A 12,808-nucleotide genomic window follows, 5' to 3' on the forward strand; every position below is an offset into this window, starting at 1 on the left:
TTCTCTCTCAGTGAAGCACATTTAGAGGTAATATCACATTTCATAAAATAGGCATTATGTCATAATACGCTTTATATTGTGAGACTGTTCCCTTCAGTTCTCACAGCACCTCCTATAGGTACAGGGGAAGATTTCAGTGTCTGACATATTTTTTAACAAAACATATATTTTTGGCGAATTCCCCATCCTGGTGGTAAGATTTTAAAAAGATTCACTACATTTTTTATTTGGCTATACCATGAGGTGGTTCAATAACTAAGGTAATAAGACCTCTCATGTGTGTAATGTTCTCTATTTCATTCTAATTTCCCACCAGGCCAGAGCAGGCAGACAACTGTTTCCCTTCACGGCTATTAGACTGTGCCTCATAGCAGTCACACTGTCCCAACATCAGTTGTACTTATTGTACCACCCTGGTAGATACGGGAGACACATTTATTAACATTTTAAAGACTATTTCAGATGTGGTTGGAAGCAGCAGTGATAGCGCTGTATGGTGATGCAGCAGGAGGCGTCTTTTACATGCAGATGCCTCCTGCTGGAGTAGTGATCCCAGCTGCATCCTAGGACGCAGTATCAGATCTCTCACCCCCCATTGGGCAGCTTGTGGAGACCATGGTGCAGCATAAGCTATCTGTCGCAGGGGCCAGGAAATCTCCAGCCTACGATGGAGATCCCTGGCTACTTCCCACCCCCTAAATTACAGTGACATGTTTCCGCTTTCATAAACGGAAAAGGGTGTGGTCTCCAGTTGGTCAGTGATTGTCAGTCTGCTGCTGCTCTGCGTCCTGTGTCGCAAGACCTGTTCCGCGCATGTGCAGAAAGAGTCCCGCGCAAAGCACCAAAATCAGTACTTTGCAACAATGAGCGCTGCTCCAACCACATCAGAATCAGGCCCTTTATGCTCAACTGTTCTGCTCTGTTAAGATCTAATAAACAGCTTTGATAAAAATAAATAACATTGCTCATTTACATTATATTTAATCTTAGGCAGTATAAGGTTTAGGAGAATTTCCCTTGAACAATGTTACATACGCAATAATATTTTTAAGTGAAGAAGATGTGTAGATGAAGCCAGGGCTTAAAGTGGTCCTGGAGAGGTGGTGGAACTCATTTATCCGGACACCAACACCCCCTAATCCCCCCCCCCCCACCCCACCCACCCACCCACCCACACATTGAGCAAAGTGAGGGCCAGTGCTAGTGTTTTCGGCACTCCCCCTGCAAACTGTAAATTACCACCCTAAATACCATACTATATAAGGGGCATTGATCTCCCAAAGAAGCGTGATCACATAATAGTACCCCTAATTCCCCCAATTCAAATTACACCACACAGGGGCACAATCTTATTCACATTACACTACATGTAGTGCCCATGATTCATATTACATCACATAGTAATGCCCCTTATTCAAGTTATGTCACTTAATAGTGCCCTTTATTCACATTGCACTACACCATGGTACCCTCTATACATGTTATGCCACACAGTAGTGCCCCAGATATACAATGCCCACAGTAGTAGTGCCCCTTACACATAATGGCCACAGTTGTAGTGCCCCTTACACATAATGCCCACAATAGTAGTGCCCCTTACACAGTAGTGCTGCTTATATACAGTACATACTGCCCACAGTAGTGCCCCTTATACACAGCTTCCCCACTCTCTTGTCCCTCCAGTCCCCTATCATCTTGTCTTCAAAGTGCACAGAGCCTGCTCCTCTTCACTCCAGCAGTAGTGACAGCATGACATAACATATGCTGTGCTAGAAAATGAAGCCACTTGGACCAGAGAAGGGGATGAATGCTGTCCAACAGACACAGCATGTGTGAGTACCAGGAGGGGTGGGCTGTAAATGGAGGAGGACCATGGAGCCACCAGGACCTGTATAAGAAGGAGGTGGATGCAGCTCATCAGTAACACTAGCGCTGCCTGTATCATCTATTGATGTAGATGATGGGGCACGTTTTCTGTTGGAATTACTGTGCAGGGCAGTGGAGGTTGTGGAACTAGTTCCCCCTACCATTACAGGTGGTGGAACTAAGTTCCACCTCGTTCCCCCCCACTTTAACCCCTGGATGAAGTCATTGGTGAACTTACACTTGCATTATGTATTTATATAACCTAAAACAGAAAATACCTGCAACATACCTCCCACTTTTGGGAGGTAGAAAGAGGGACTCCCTGCGCAGTGTAACCGCGTCCTCTGAATCGAAAAAGGGGATGTGACTCAGAAAAGGGGGCATGGCCTTGTGGAAAAGGCACGATCATGAGCCACGCCCCCATTTCACATCACTATGGGGGCATGGCCAGCGCTCTGTGAGCTGCTGGCATGTCCCCTGTCCCTCCTGTCTCCGTGAATAGACTCTGTGCATGCGCACAGCGTCTATTCACCGACATGCCCCCCACACACACACACATGGGACACTGCTGCCCGCGGGTGAGACAGCGGGACAGTCACAAAAAACGGGAAGGGTATGGGTCATTAGGTTGACCACACTTAGGTAGACAGTCATTAGGTCGACCACTATTGGTCGACATGCAGTAAGGTCGACATGGTCAATAGGTTTACATGTACTAGGTCGACATGGAAAAAGGTTTTTTGACTGTTTTTGGGGTAGTTTTTTTCGTAAAGTGACGGGCAACCCCAATTAGTGCACCGTGCAATTGTAGTCCACGTGGATAGTAAAGTATGAAAAAGTAAAAAAAAAAATTTCAACGCATTTCGATCTTTTTCCATGTCGACCTAGTACATGTCGACCTAATGACCATGTCGACCTATTGACTATGTGGACCTAATGACTGTCGACCTAATAACCGTAACCCCCCCGTGGGAGGTATGCAGTAATATGACTGACTGAAGGGGAACAAATGAAAAAGTAATTTATTGTAGGTTCAATCATATTCTAGTATGTTTTTTTTACATGACATTTAAAGTAAAAATATAACATCTAATTATATACAAGCAAATTACTGAAACATGTGACATGAGCATCTGCATATTTTTGCTTTTGCTGATTTCAATTACATAATGATTTCTTATTAAACACCACCCACTTACTTTGGTTCCAATGTATTCTAGAATTTTGCTAGCAATATTATTATCATTATTTTGTCCCATAAAGATAAAACTAGTAAATACGTATTCAATATTTTATAAGCATAACAATGTAAAAATGTTTTCCATTACTCTTCCAATAATTTTAGCCACAGTATATTCATGCATTAAAAGTCTAAATAATGATCTAATCTGAAAGACATATGAAATATATTAAATGGAAATTAATGAAAACATATATATCACAACCTTGTGTTTAGCTTGTTATGCAGCAGTATGAGAAATAAGTCAGAGGAGCCAATCAGCAGACTGATCATCCTCCTCAATATCCACCACTCAAATGCAAACTCCCCTTACACTACACTACACTAACTGGTTTAGGAGGAATTGGGCCTCTTAGGGTTTTGAAAAGTGTAAGCTGGTACACAGGCTATGTTGTCACTGACTCTATGGGTTTTATTCCAACCTGGTCGTTTTATGGAATTATGGTTTACTTGTTTTTGTGAGGGTTTACACTACATGCTCGTTTCCTTGACCAGTCCAAATCTATACTAGTAAGTTAATCTCCAATATTGACCATAGTATGCATGTGGTAGAGAATTTAATCATCTCGGTAAGGGGCTGCTTTTAATTATTAAACATTCTTTGTAAAGTGCTGTGCAATATATTGGCACTATGTAAATAAAGATATCTAATAATACCTTATTAGTAAGTGTGGCATGCCATTATTCAAGCCCACCTTGCTTCCCTTTATAGTTGTCTTTGAAAAAAGAAAGCAGTTGTTGATATTTTAACATTACTTGGAGCCATCCAGATATTTCCCAGTGGTTTCAATCAATCTTCTATATATGTTTTTCCTATTCATTAATTGAAAGACCGGTGATTCCCAAACTCAGTCTTCTAGAATCCCTAACAGTTCATGTTTTCCAGGTCTCCTCACAGAATCACAAGTGGAATAATCAGCTCTATCTGTGGACCTTTTAAAATGTGTCCATGAGTAATGACTGCACCTGTGCACCTGCTAGGTGATCTGAAAAACATGAACTGTTGGGGGTCCATGAGAACCAAGTTTGGGAACCACTGATCCAGACACTGTTGCCCTTATTTATCAATGAGTGATACATTTCGCTGTGAGTGATAAACTGCACCAGCAAATACGCTCCTAACTTCCATGTCACAGTCTGGGTTTGAAAAATGACAGTTAGAATCGGATTGGCAGGTGCAATTTATCACTCACAGTGAAATTTATCACTCATTGATAAATAAGGGGATAAGCTCTCCTAGCTAAAAGTGTACATTTATGAATGAAACTTGTTTATGTATACAGTATCTCTCAACTGCTTGTTTTCATCCATAACTCGATTGGTCTTTTCTTTATATACTGTACATCTTTATTTTTTCCCCTTCACTTATATTTGCACATGCCTGGCTTATTGTTCTACTAATTAGAGGATTTGTGACTCTTTAAGGCTATATACACATTGGTGTTTGCAGTGTATTTTTTTTTAACACATGTTAAAATAGCATTTAAGTTTACAAGTGCATTCAATATGTATGTTTTAAACATGCATTTGTAACAAGACAAAATGTTTTATCAATCAGCCAAACACAACTATAAACATCTATAAATGCTTCTTATGGCATCACATTGCAATCAAATTGTTGCATGCTAAATTAAGTTTAGAAATGCATTAACTTGCGTCAGAGCCACTGAAAAGTAACAAAGAATGTTGAAAGAACGCAAAGCTGCGAAACATTTTCTATACAATTTAAAAATGTATGGTCTAATTAGGTACGATACGTTTTATTTTCATAGCCATTTACATGGTCTTAAATTGTGTTATAACCGCATCATTTTAACACAAATGTGTACATAGCCTTTGGTTAGGTTTTAGACTAGATCTCTGTGCAGCCTTACATTATATGAAACTTTTCCAGAATTTACAGTATTTCATAAATAAACATAATACAAGCTATAATACAATAATAATGTATGTTTCACATACTCACAGCTCTAAGGCACATGGTAGTAGAATACATCAAAGATCAATGTTAATAATTAAATGATTTCTCCAGTTTGGTTCATGCATGGTACATAGAAAGGTGACATATCATTTAGCATATTGTAATGTAGTTGATAGCATTATTATAAACATGAGTCACATGTCTATGTTATGCTATAGAAGGAAATCAGAGTACTGTAGTAAATGTCAAAGATTAAATGCAATCACCCAAAAAATAAGAAGCATTCACACACATGCAGACATATCTTTGATACATTGTAGCTTTTTGTTTTGGAAATAGACATGTTTGGCAAGTATGGATGACAGATCAATTGTTATTTATTTTCTTTTAACACTGTATCATCATAAAGAAAACTGGTAAAAATGAAAAAAATCTATTTCAAATATCTACATGTAAAATTTTAGGCAGTGAAAAAGCACTTTGTTGACAAAGAGTGTAAAATGATGGTGTTATCTGTCAGAAATTACTGAATGCTTTGTTTAGTTGCCACAAACAAATTCACATATCAGACCATACAATACTGCTAGATAGTATTTTAGTCTTGTTTGCTGTTTTACCTTGTTGTAACTTACTGGGGCAAAGGAAAACAAAGTGGATTGAAATCCTCGCATCTTTTCAAAAAATTGTAAGAACTGAAGCAATATCTAGAACCACTGATGAAGAAACACTGTGGCATTGGTGTAATATACACAATGCACTCTTCTTTATCCATAATGTACATCAAATACTTTACAACAAAGCATTAACAAAAAGCAAGAAACATCTTGCTGTACAGAGGAAACCTCAAATGCAACTTGAAGCCTAGATTCACAATGAGGATAGTAAACAAAATGTGAAGGACTGTTCCCCATAGATTAGGTAAACTTCACTCTTGTGCTTATTGTGCCACCTCAGCACACATCCAATGTGCCTTTCTCCCACCACCCTCTAAGCATATTCCTTACTCACCATCTATGCATCGCATAACTAGAGGTCAGTTACTAAAGCACCAGTGAAAGATTAATGCAGCATACGTCTGTTATATAACTTTGCTGCCATGCTTTATTAAATACCCCAGCTTCATAGTTTTGAAGCTAACCTTCTGCTATTAATGTTAACTTATCTCTTATGGCAATTACAACCTTCTATGAAGTATTAGTACCCATTACATCAGCCTTCTAAAACACCATAATCAATTTTCCACAATGATAATTAGGGCCTTTCTACGGAACAGGCTTTACAAATTAAATCTGCAAGGAAAAATGTCTTATGTTATGCATGCACATGCACAGATTCTTAATCTGCGTCTCAAACCCAGGAGTCTGGAGAGGCCGGGTAGTGGCTTGTTTCATAGTTCAGTTCACTATAGGGGCGAGCTGCAGAATAAAAGTCCACATAGTTTCCAGTTGACTTTAATCCCAGATGCATATTGTACTCGGTGGCTGGAGGACGGTGGTGAACCTGATCCTCAAAGAAGGAATCATCAAAATTTCTTGTTGAATTCTGAAAAGGTTGGTAAGTTTCATAGTCTTTTCTACTAGATTCTTGTGGAACTGGCTGTGTAGAAATCTATTTAGGGAAAAAAATGGAACAAGCATTTAGCATAATGTACATGGCATTTCCATCATTATTACAATGTACATGGCATTTCCACCATTATTACAATGTACATGGCAGTTCCACCATTATTACAATGTACATGGCAGTTCCATCATTATTACAATGTACATGGCAGTTCCATCATTATTACAATGTACATGGCATTTCCACCATTATTACAATGTACATGGCAGTTCCACCATTATTACAATGTACATGGCATTTCCACCATTATTACAATGTACATGGCAGTTCCATCATTATTACAATGTACATGGCATTTTCACCATTATTACAATGTACTGTACATGGCTTTTCCACCATTATTACAATTTACATGGCATTTCTATTATTAAAATATACGAGATAATTAAAAATGTCAAAACAAATAAGTGGAACTAGTTTCAGTAATAAGGATATAGAGAATAAACAAAACATGCTACAGTATATAGTATCTCAATCAGACCTGGACGCAGCTTCGCGGTCGCTGACAGCGGCCGCATCCAGGAGGTCTGCGCACGCACACTGGCCGTTGTGCACATGCACGACCTTACACATTGCAGCCATATCCCTGAAGGATGCGGCTGCAATGTGATTGATAGATGGGGACAGAGTTACGGTGTTGCAGGAGCAGCGCCGGGAAAACAGGGGCGAGCCGGGACAGTTTTTGGAGCGGCTGTGTGACAGCCCACCAGGGATCAACCTTAAATCCGATGCCTCTGCAATCTAATTGGTGACGCATCGGGGGGCGGCCATGCCCTGTGTTAGGCTGCTCCCAGCATGTGCGGAGATGATTACAGATCTGGCTGTGTATGAAGCAATCTGCCTTCATCTCTGAATAACCCCCATAATACTATTTCATTATTTAAAAACAGTGTACAGATATGGGGACAACTAGGTAATGGATATAGATTTCTATTGAGCTCTGTTCTGGGCTTCAAAGTTCATATCCTGCCAATGCTCAGTAGCTGTCATTTAAAATGTCTCTCGGCTGTCAGCCAATCATAGCTCGTGGACCGGCTCTTGATTGGCTGCCGGCCCGTGAGCTTTGATTGGCTGACAGCCAGGGACACAATGAGTGAGGTGAGGCACAGGAGAGATGCGCGCTGCACTCTCCCTCACCTCAGCATCAGAGACTGGAATTGGCGTCAGCAGAGGAGGGGGAGCACCGCAGGGGGCATTTGTGTATCTGGCAGCACTGGGGGCATATGTATCTGGCACCGCTGGGGATATTTATGTATCTGGCAGCTTGGGGGCATTTATGTATCTGTCAACTTGGGGGCATATATAACTGGCAGCTTGGGGCATATGTATCTAGCAGCTTGGGGGCATATGTATCTGGCAGCTTGGGGGCATATGTATCTGGCAGCTTGGGGGCATATGTATCTGACTGCTTGGGGCATATGTATCTGGCAGCTTGGGGCATTTATGTATCTGGCAGCTTGGGGAATATGTAACTGGCAGCTTGGGGGAATATGTAACTGGCAGATTGGGGGCATATGTATCTGGCAGCATGGGGGCATATATATATCTGGCAGCTAGGGGGCATATATGTATCTTGCATCATGGGGGGGCATATTATCTGGCACCGTTGGGGGCATTTATGTATCTGGCACCGCAGGGGGCATTTATATATCTGGCAGCTTGGGGGCATTTATGTATCTGGCACCGCTGGGGGCATTTATGTATCTGGCAGCTTGGGGGCATATATGTATCTGGCAGCACTGGGGGCATATGTATCTGGCACCGCTGGGGGCATTTATGTATCTGGCACCGCTGGGGGCATTTGTGTATCTGGCACCACTGGGGGCATATGTGTATCTGGCAGCACTGGGGGGCATATGTATCTGGCACCGCTGGGGGCATTTATGTATATGGCACCGCTGGGGGCATTTGTGTATCTGGCACCACTGGGGGCATATGTGTATCTGGCACCGCTGGGGGCATATATGTATCTGGCACCGCTGGGGGCATATGTGTATCTGGCACCGCTGGCGGCATATGTGTATCTGGCACCACTGGGGGCATATGTGTATCTGGCACCTCTGCAGGCATATGTGTATTTGGCACCGCTGGGGGTATACTTGAATCTGGCATCGCTGGGGACATTTATGTATCTGGCACTGCTGGGGACATATATGTATCTCGCAGCTTGGGGGCATGTGTGTATCTGCCACCACCGGGGGCATATGTGTATCTGGCACTATGAGGTCATATGTTTATCTGGCACCACTGGGGGCATATGTGTGTATGGCACCACTGGGGGCATTGAGTAAGGGGCACCACTGGGGGGCATATATGTATCTGGCATTACTGGGGGCATATGTGTAAGGGGCACTAGACACAGAATGAAGGTAGGTGAAGGCTAATAGACACAGAGTGCAGGGGGCAGGCTGAGAGGCAGAGAGCAGGGTGGGAGGCTGAGAGGCACAGAGTGAAGGGGAGACTGAGAGACACAAAGTGAGGCACATTGGAAGAGATGTGTTACAGGGAGACGCAGGCCGGAGATTAATGTGGATGACAGACAACGCTGGGAGGGGATGATGGTGGGGGTGAAAGACAACGCAAGGAGGTGAGGGTGTGGCTGAGAGACACAGGAAAGAGATGAGGGTGTGGCTGAGAGACACAGAAAGGAGATGATGGTGTGGCTGAGAGACACAGGAAGGAGATGGTGGTGTGGCTGAGAGACACAGGGGGTAGGAGGTGACATGAGTCTGGTTGAACCTCTGTGACATTATGATGATCTTGGTTATATTCCTACACAAAAAAGCATCTTCTGGTCCATGTAATTTCCTACATGAATAGTGATTAATGATAGAAGATGCTGTCTGCCAAGTGAGGACATTTCTTCAGAGGTTCCCCATTGTGAGAAGTAAGTAAGGTGCACATGGAATGGAAAGGAATGCTCTGAGAGTAATGAGAAACAGGTGGTGTGTCATGTTGACACGCTCACATTTGCAGTGGCCACGCCCCTTGTGGTATGTGATTTATATTGCTTTGAGTGCCAGTAGGCGGTGCTAGACACGCCCAATAGGTGGTGCTAGACATGCCCAGTAGGTGGTGCTAAACACACCCCTCCGATGGTGCACCCCCTAATAAAATGTTCTGCGCACGCCTATGAATATATTTCTAAAAATAGGTGTTTTACATATCTAAATATATTACTATAGCTAAATATAAATGACATGTAATTAATAACCATAAAATAAATATTTGTCAGAGTTGTGCTGGTTTTGCAGACAGAGCTCAGGAATTGTAGCAGTGTGCATGCTGCGTAGCCGAGCAAATGCAACTTTGAGCAAATACGGGGAATTCAGAGTTGCATACGTTTCAGGCTCATCTCCACTTGCAGCTGAATGAGCGTAACTGGGTATCAATGGAGCGGTCGCATGTAGGTAGGATACTGTAAGGTGTGTCATGGGCATTACTGTAAACCAGTGACGTGCGGTGAGGTTAATGGCTGGGGAGGCACAGGCTAGTATCAGATCACCCCGATCCGCCTCCCGCCTTTCAATCTTCTTGCGGTCCGCGCTGCGACTGCTTTCTTCATTGCCGGCGTCGTTGCCCAGCGACCGCTGACGCTGAGCAACGACGCGCCTGCGCATTATGTCCACCGCGCATGCGCAGAACCGACCCGTTTGCCCCACGGCGATGAACCGCAGCGTGCGAACAGGTCGGAATGACCCCCAATATACGATGGTGTTTTTCCTGTATTGAGCCCCTGGCTCTATGCAGATACACTGAAGAACAGGCACTCACCGGACTTTGAAAAACAATTTTTGCATTAGTGCAATAAGTAAACAATTACAGCATGGTGTCCATGGTGTGTGTGTGTTTGTGTATATATTATATACACACACACACACACACACACACACACACACACACACACAAACATATATATACAGGTCAGTGGCGTAACTAGAAATTTTTCTCCCCCAAGCCAAAAAAATTATTCGGTGTCCCCCCCCCCCCCCATAATTGGCACTAGTAAAGGGACAAATATGTGTGCGCGCGCGCCGCCAAAAAGGGGCGTGGCTTCGTTGAAGTGGGCGTGACTTTGCATAAAGGGGCGTGGCATTGCAGGAAAAGACTACCTTATACCCCAGTTTTGCAACCTGCACGCCCAGATGTTAGCCACAACAGGAAAGAAAAATAATACTGATTCATGCCCCTTACATTATTTGTAATTTTTCCTCCTTATAGTAATGCCCAGTATACATTATGCCACATACTGCAATGGCCCTTAGACATTATGCCACACACAATAATGCACATGACACAATATGCACACACTGTAATGCCCCCGACACATTATGCCACACACCGTAATGCCTGTGACACATTATGACAGGAATCGCAATGCCCGTTATACATTATGCTACACACTGCAATGCCCCTGATACATTATAGCACATACAATGTCTGTGACACATTATGACACACACCGCAATGACCCTGAGACATTATACCACATACCACAATGCTCGTGATATAGTATACAACACACCGTAATGCCTGACACATTATGACACACACCGCAATGTCCGTGATACATTAATGCCACACACCGTAATGCCCATTACACATTAAGTTCTACAGTAAGGCTTCTAATTACTTTTAAATTACCTGCTCGTTGCCAGGGGTTTCATGCTCTTGGTTCCATGCACGGTGCCAGGGATTTTCATGCTCAGGGTGTCATGCTCGTTGCCAGGGGTTTCATGCACTGGGTGTCATGCTCGTTGCTAGGGGGTAGTGCTTGTTGGTAGGGCCGTGCTCCCAGTGCCACATATGCCCCCAGTGCCAGATATTCCCCCACAGTGCCAGGTACATGCCCCCAGTGCCAAATATACCCCCCCAGTGCCACATATGCCCCCAGTGCCAGATATTCCCCCACAGTGCCAGGTATATGCCCCCAGTGCCAGATATTCCCCCACAGTGCGACATATGCCTACTCAGTGCCTGCTCCCCCCAGTGCCAGATATTCCCCCACAGTGCCAGGTATTTGCCCCCAGTGCCAGATATTCCCCCCAGTGCCACATATGCCCCCTCAGTGCCTGCTTCCCCCAGTGCCAGATATTCCCCAACAGTGCCAGGTATTTGCCCCCAGTGCCAGATATTCCCCCACAGTGCCTTATATGCCCCTTCAGTGCCTGCTCCCCCCCAGTGCCAGATATTCCCCCCACAGTGCCAGGTATTTGCCCCCAGTGCCAGATATTCCCCACAGTGCCACATATGCCCCCTCAGTGCCTGCTCCCCCCAGTGCCAGATATTCCCCCACAGTGCCAGGTATTTGCCCCAAGTGCCAGATATTCCCCCACAGTGCCACATATGCCCCCTCAGTGCCTGCTCCCCCCAGTGCCAGGTATATGCCCCCAGTGCCAGATATTCCCGCACAGTGTCACATAAGCCCCCTCAGTGCCTGCTCCCCCCAGTGCCAGATATTGCCCCACAGTGCCAGGTATATGCCCCCAGTGCCAGATATTCCTCCACACAGTGCCAGATATTCCCCCACAGTGCCGCCAGGTACATGCCCCCAGTGCCAGATATTCCCCCACAGTGCCTGCTCCCCTATCCCCCCGCCCCCCGCCGCTCCTTTGTGTTGGAGGGACACGGAGGGCACAGCGCGCACCTCTCCCGTGTCCTTCCTGGCTCTCCTGCGGGTCTAATAAAGGAAGTGCCGGTTCGTGAGCCAATCAGAGCTCACGAACGGCACTTCCTTTATTAGACCGGCCGGAGAGCCAGGAGGGACACAGGAGAGGCGCGCGCAGTGCCCTCCGTGTCCCTCCAACACAGCAGCGGAGGGAAGAAGACCGCAGATTGACATGCGGACGCTCGTCCGCATGTCAATCTGTTCTAAGTCAGTGGCGCCCCCGCAGCCCCTCGCCCCCAAGCCACCGCGAGGACTGCGGGGGCAGTAGTTACGTCACTGATACAGGTATATGGGGGCTTGCAGAATTAACATCAATATTGCATAGTTGAGTACACCATTTCTATGCCTTTATTCTGGCATTTTCATCAGGTCATAGTGTATAATGTATATATATATCTATATCTATCTATATATATCTATATATCTATATCTATATCTATATATATATATATATATATATATACACACACACACACATATAGATATATAC

The 12,808-nt window shown here is 44.3% G+C and overlaps 1 protein-coding gene across 6 annotated transcripts in view; it reads right to left on the minus strand.

Moving 5' to 3' along the window:
- Positions 1-2,870: 2,870 nt before the first annotated feature.
- The window catches only part of CTNND2 (catenin delta 2), a 1,915,824-nt gene continuing 1,905,886 nt past the window's right edge, over positions 2,871-12,808 (minus strand). For all 6 annotated transcript variants that reach the window (XM_063922708.1, XM_063922704.1, XM_063922707.1 and 3 more), the window contains one exon: positions 2,871-6,635. In XM_063922708.1, the coding sequence (XP_063778778.1) occupies positions 6,375-6,635 (261 nt within the window). In that variant the 3' untranslated portion in view covers positions 2,871-6,374. The remainder of the gene's footprint in view (positions 6,636-12,808) is intronic.

Source organism: Pseudophryne corroboree, chromosome 5 (genome assembly GCF_028390025.1).
Source record: "Pseudophryne corroboree isolate aPseCor3 chromosome 5, aPseCor3.hap2, whole genome shotgun sequence".
Taxonomy (NCBI): domain Eukaryota; kingdom Metazoa; phylum Chordata; class Amphibia; order Anura; family Myobatrachidae; genus Pseudophryne; species Pseudophryne corroboree.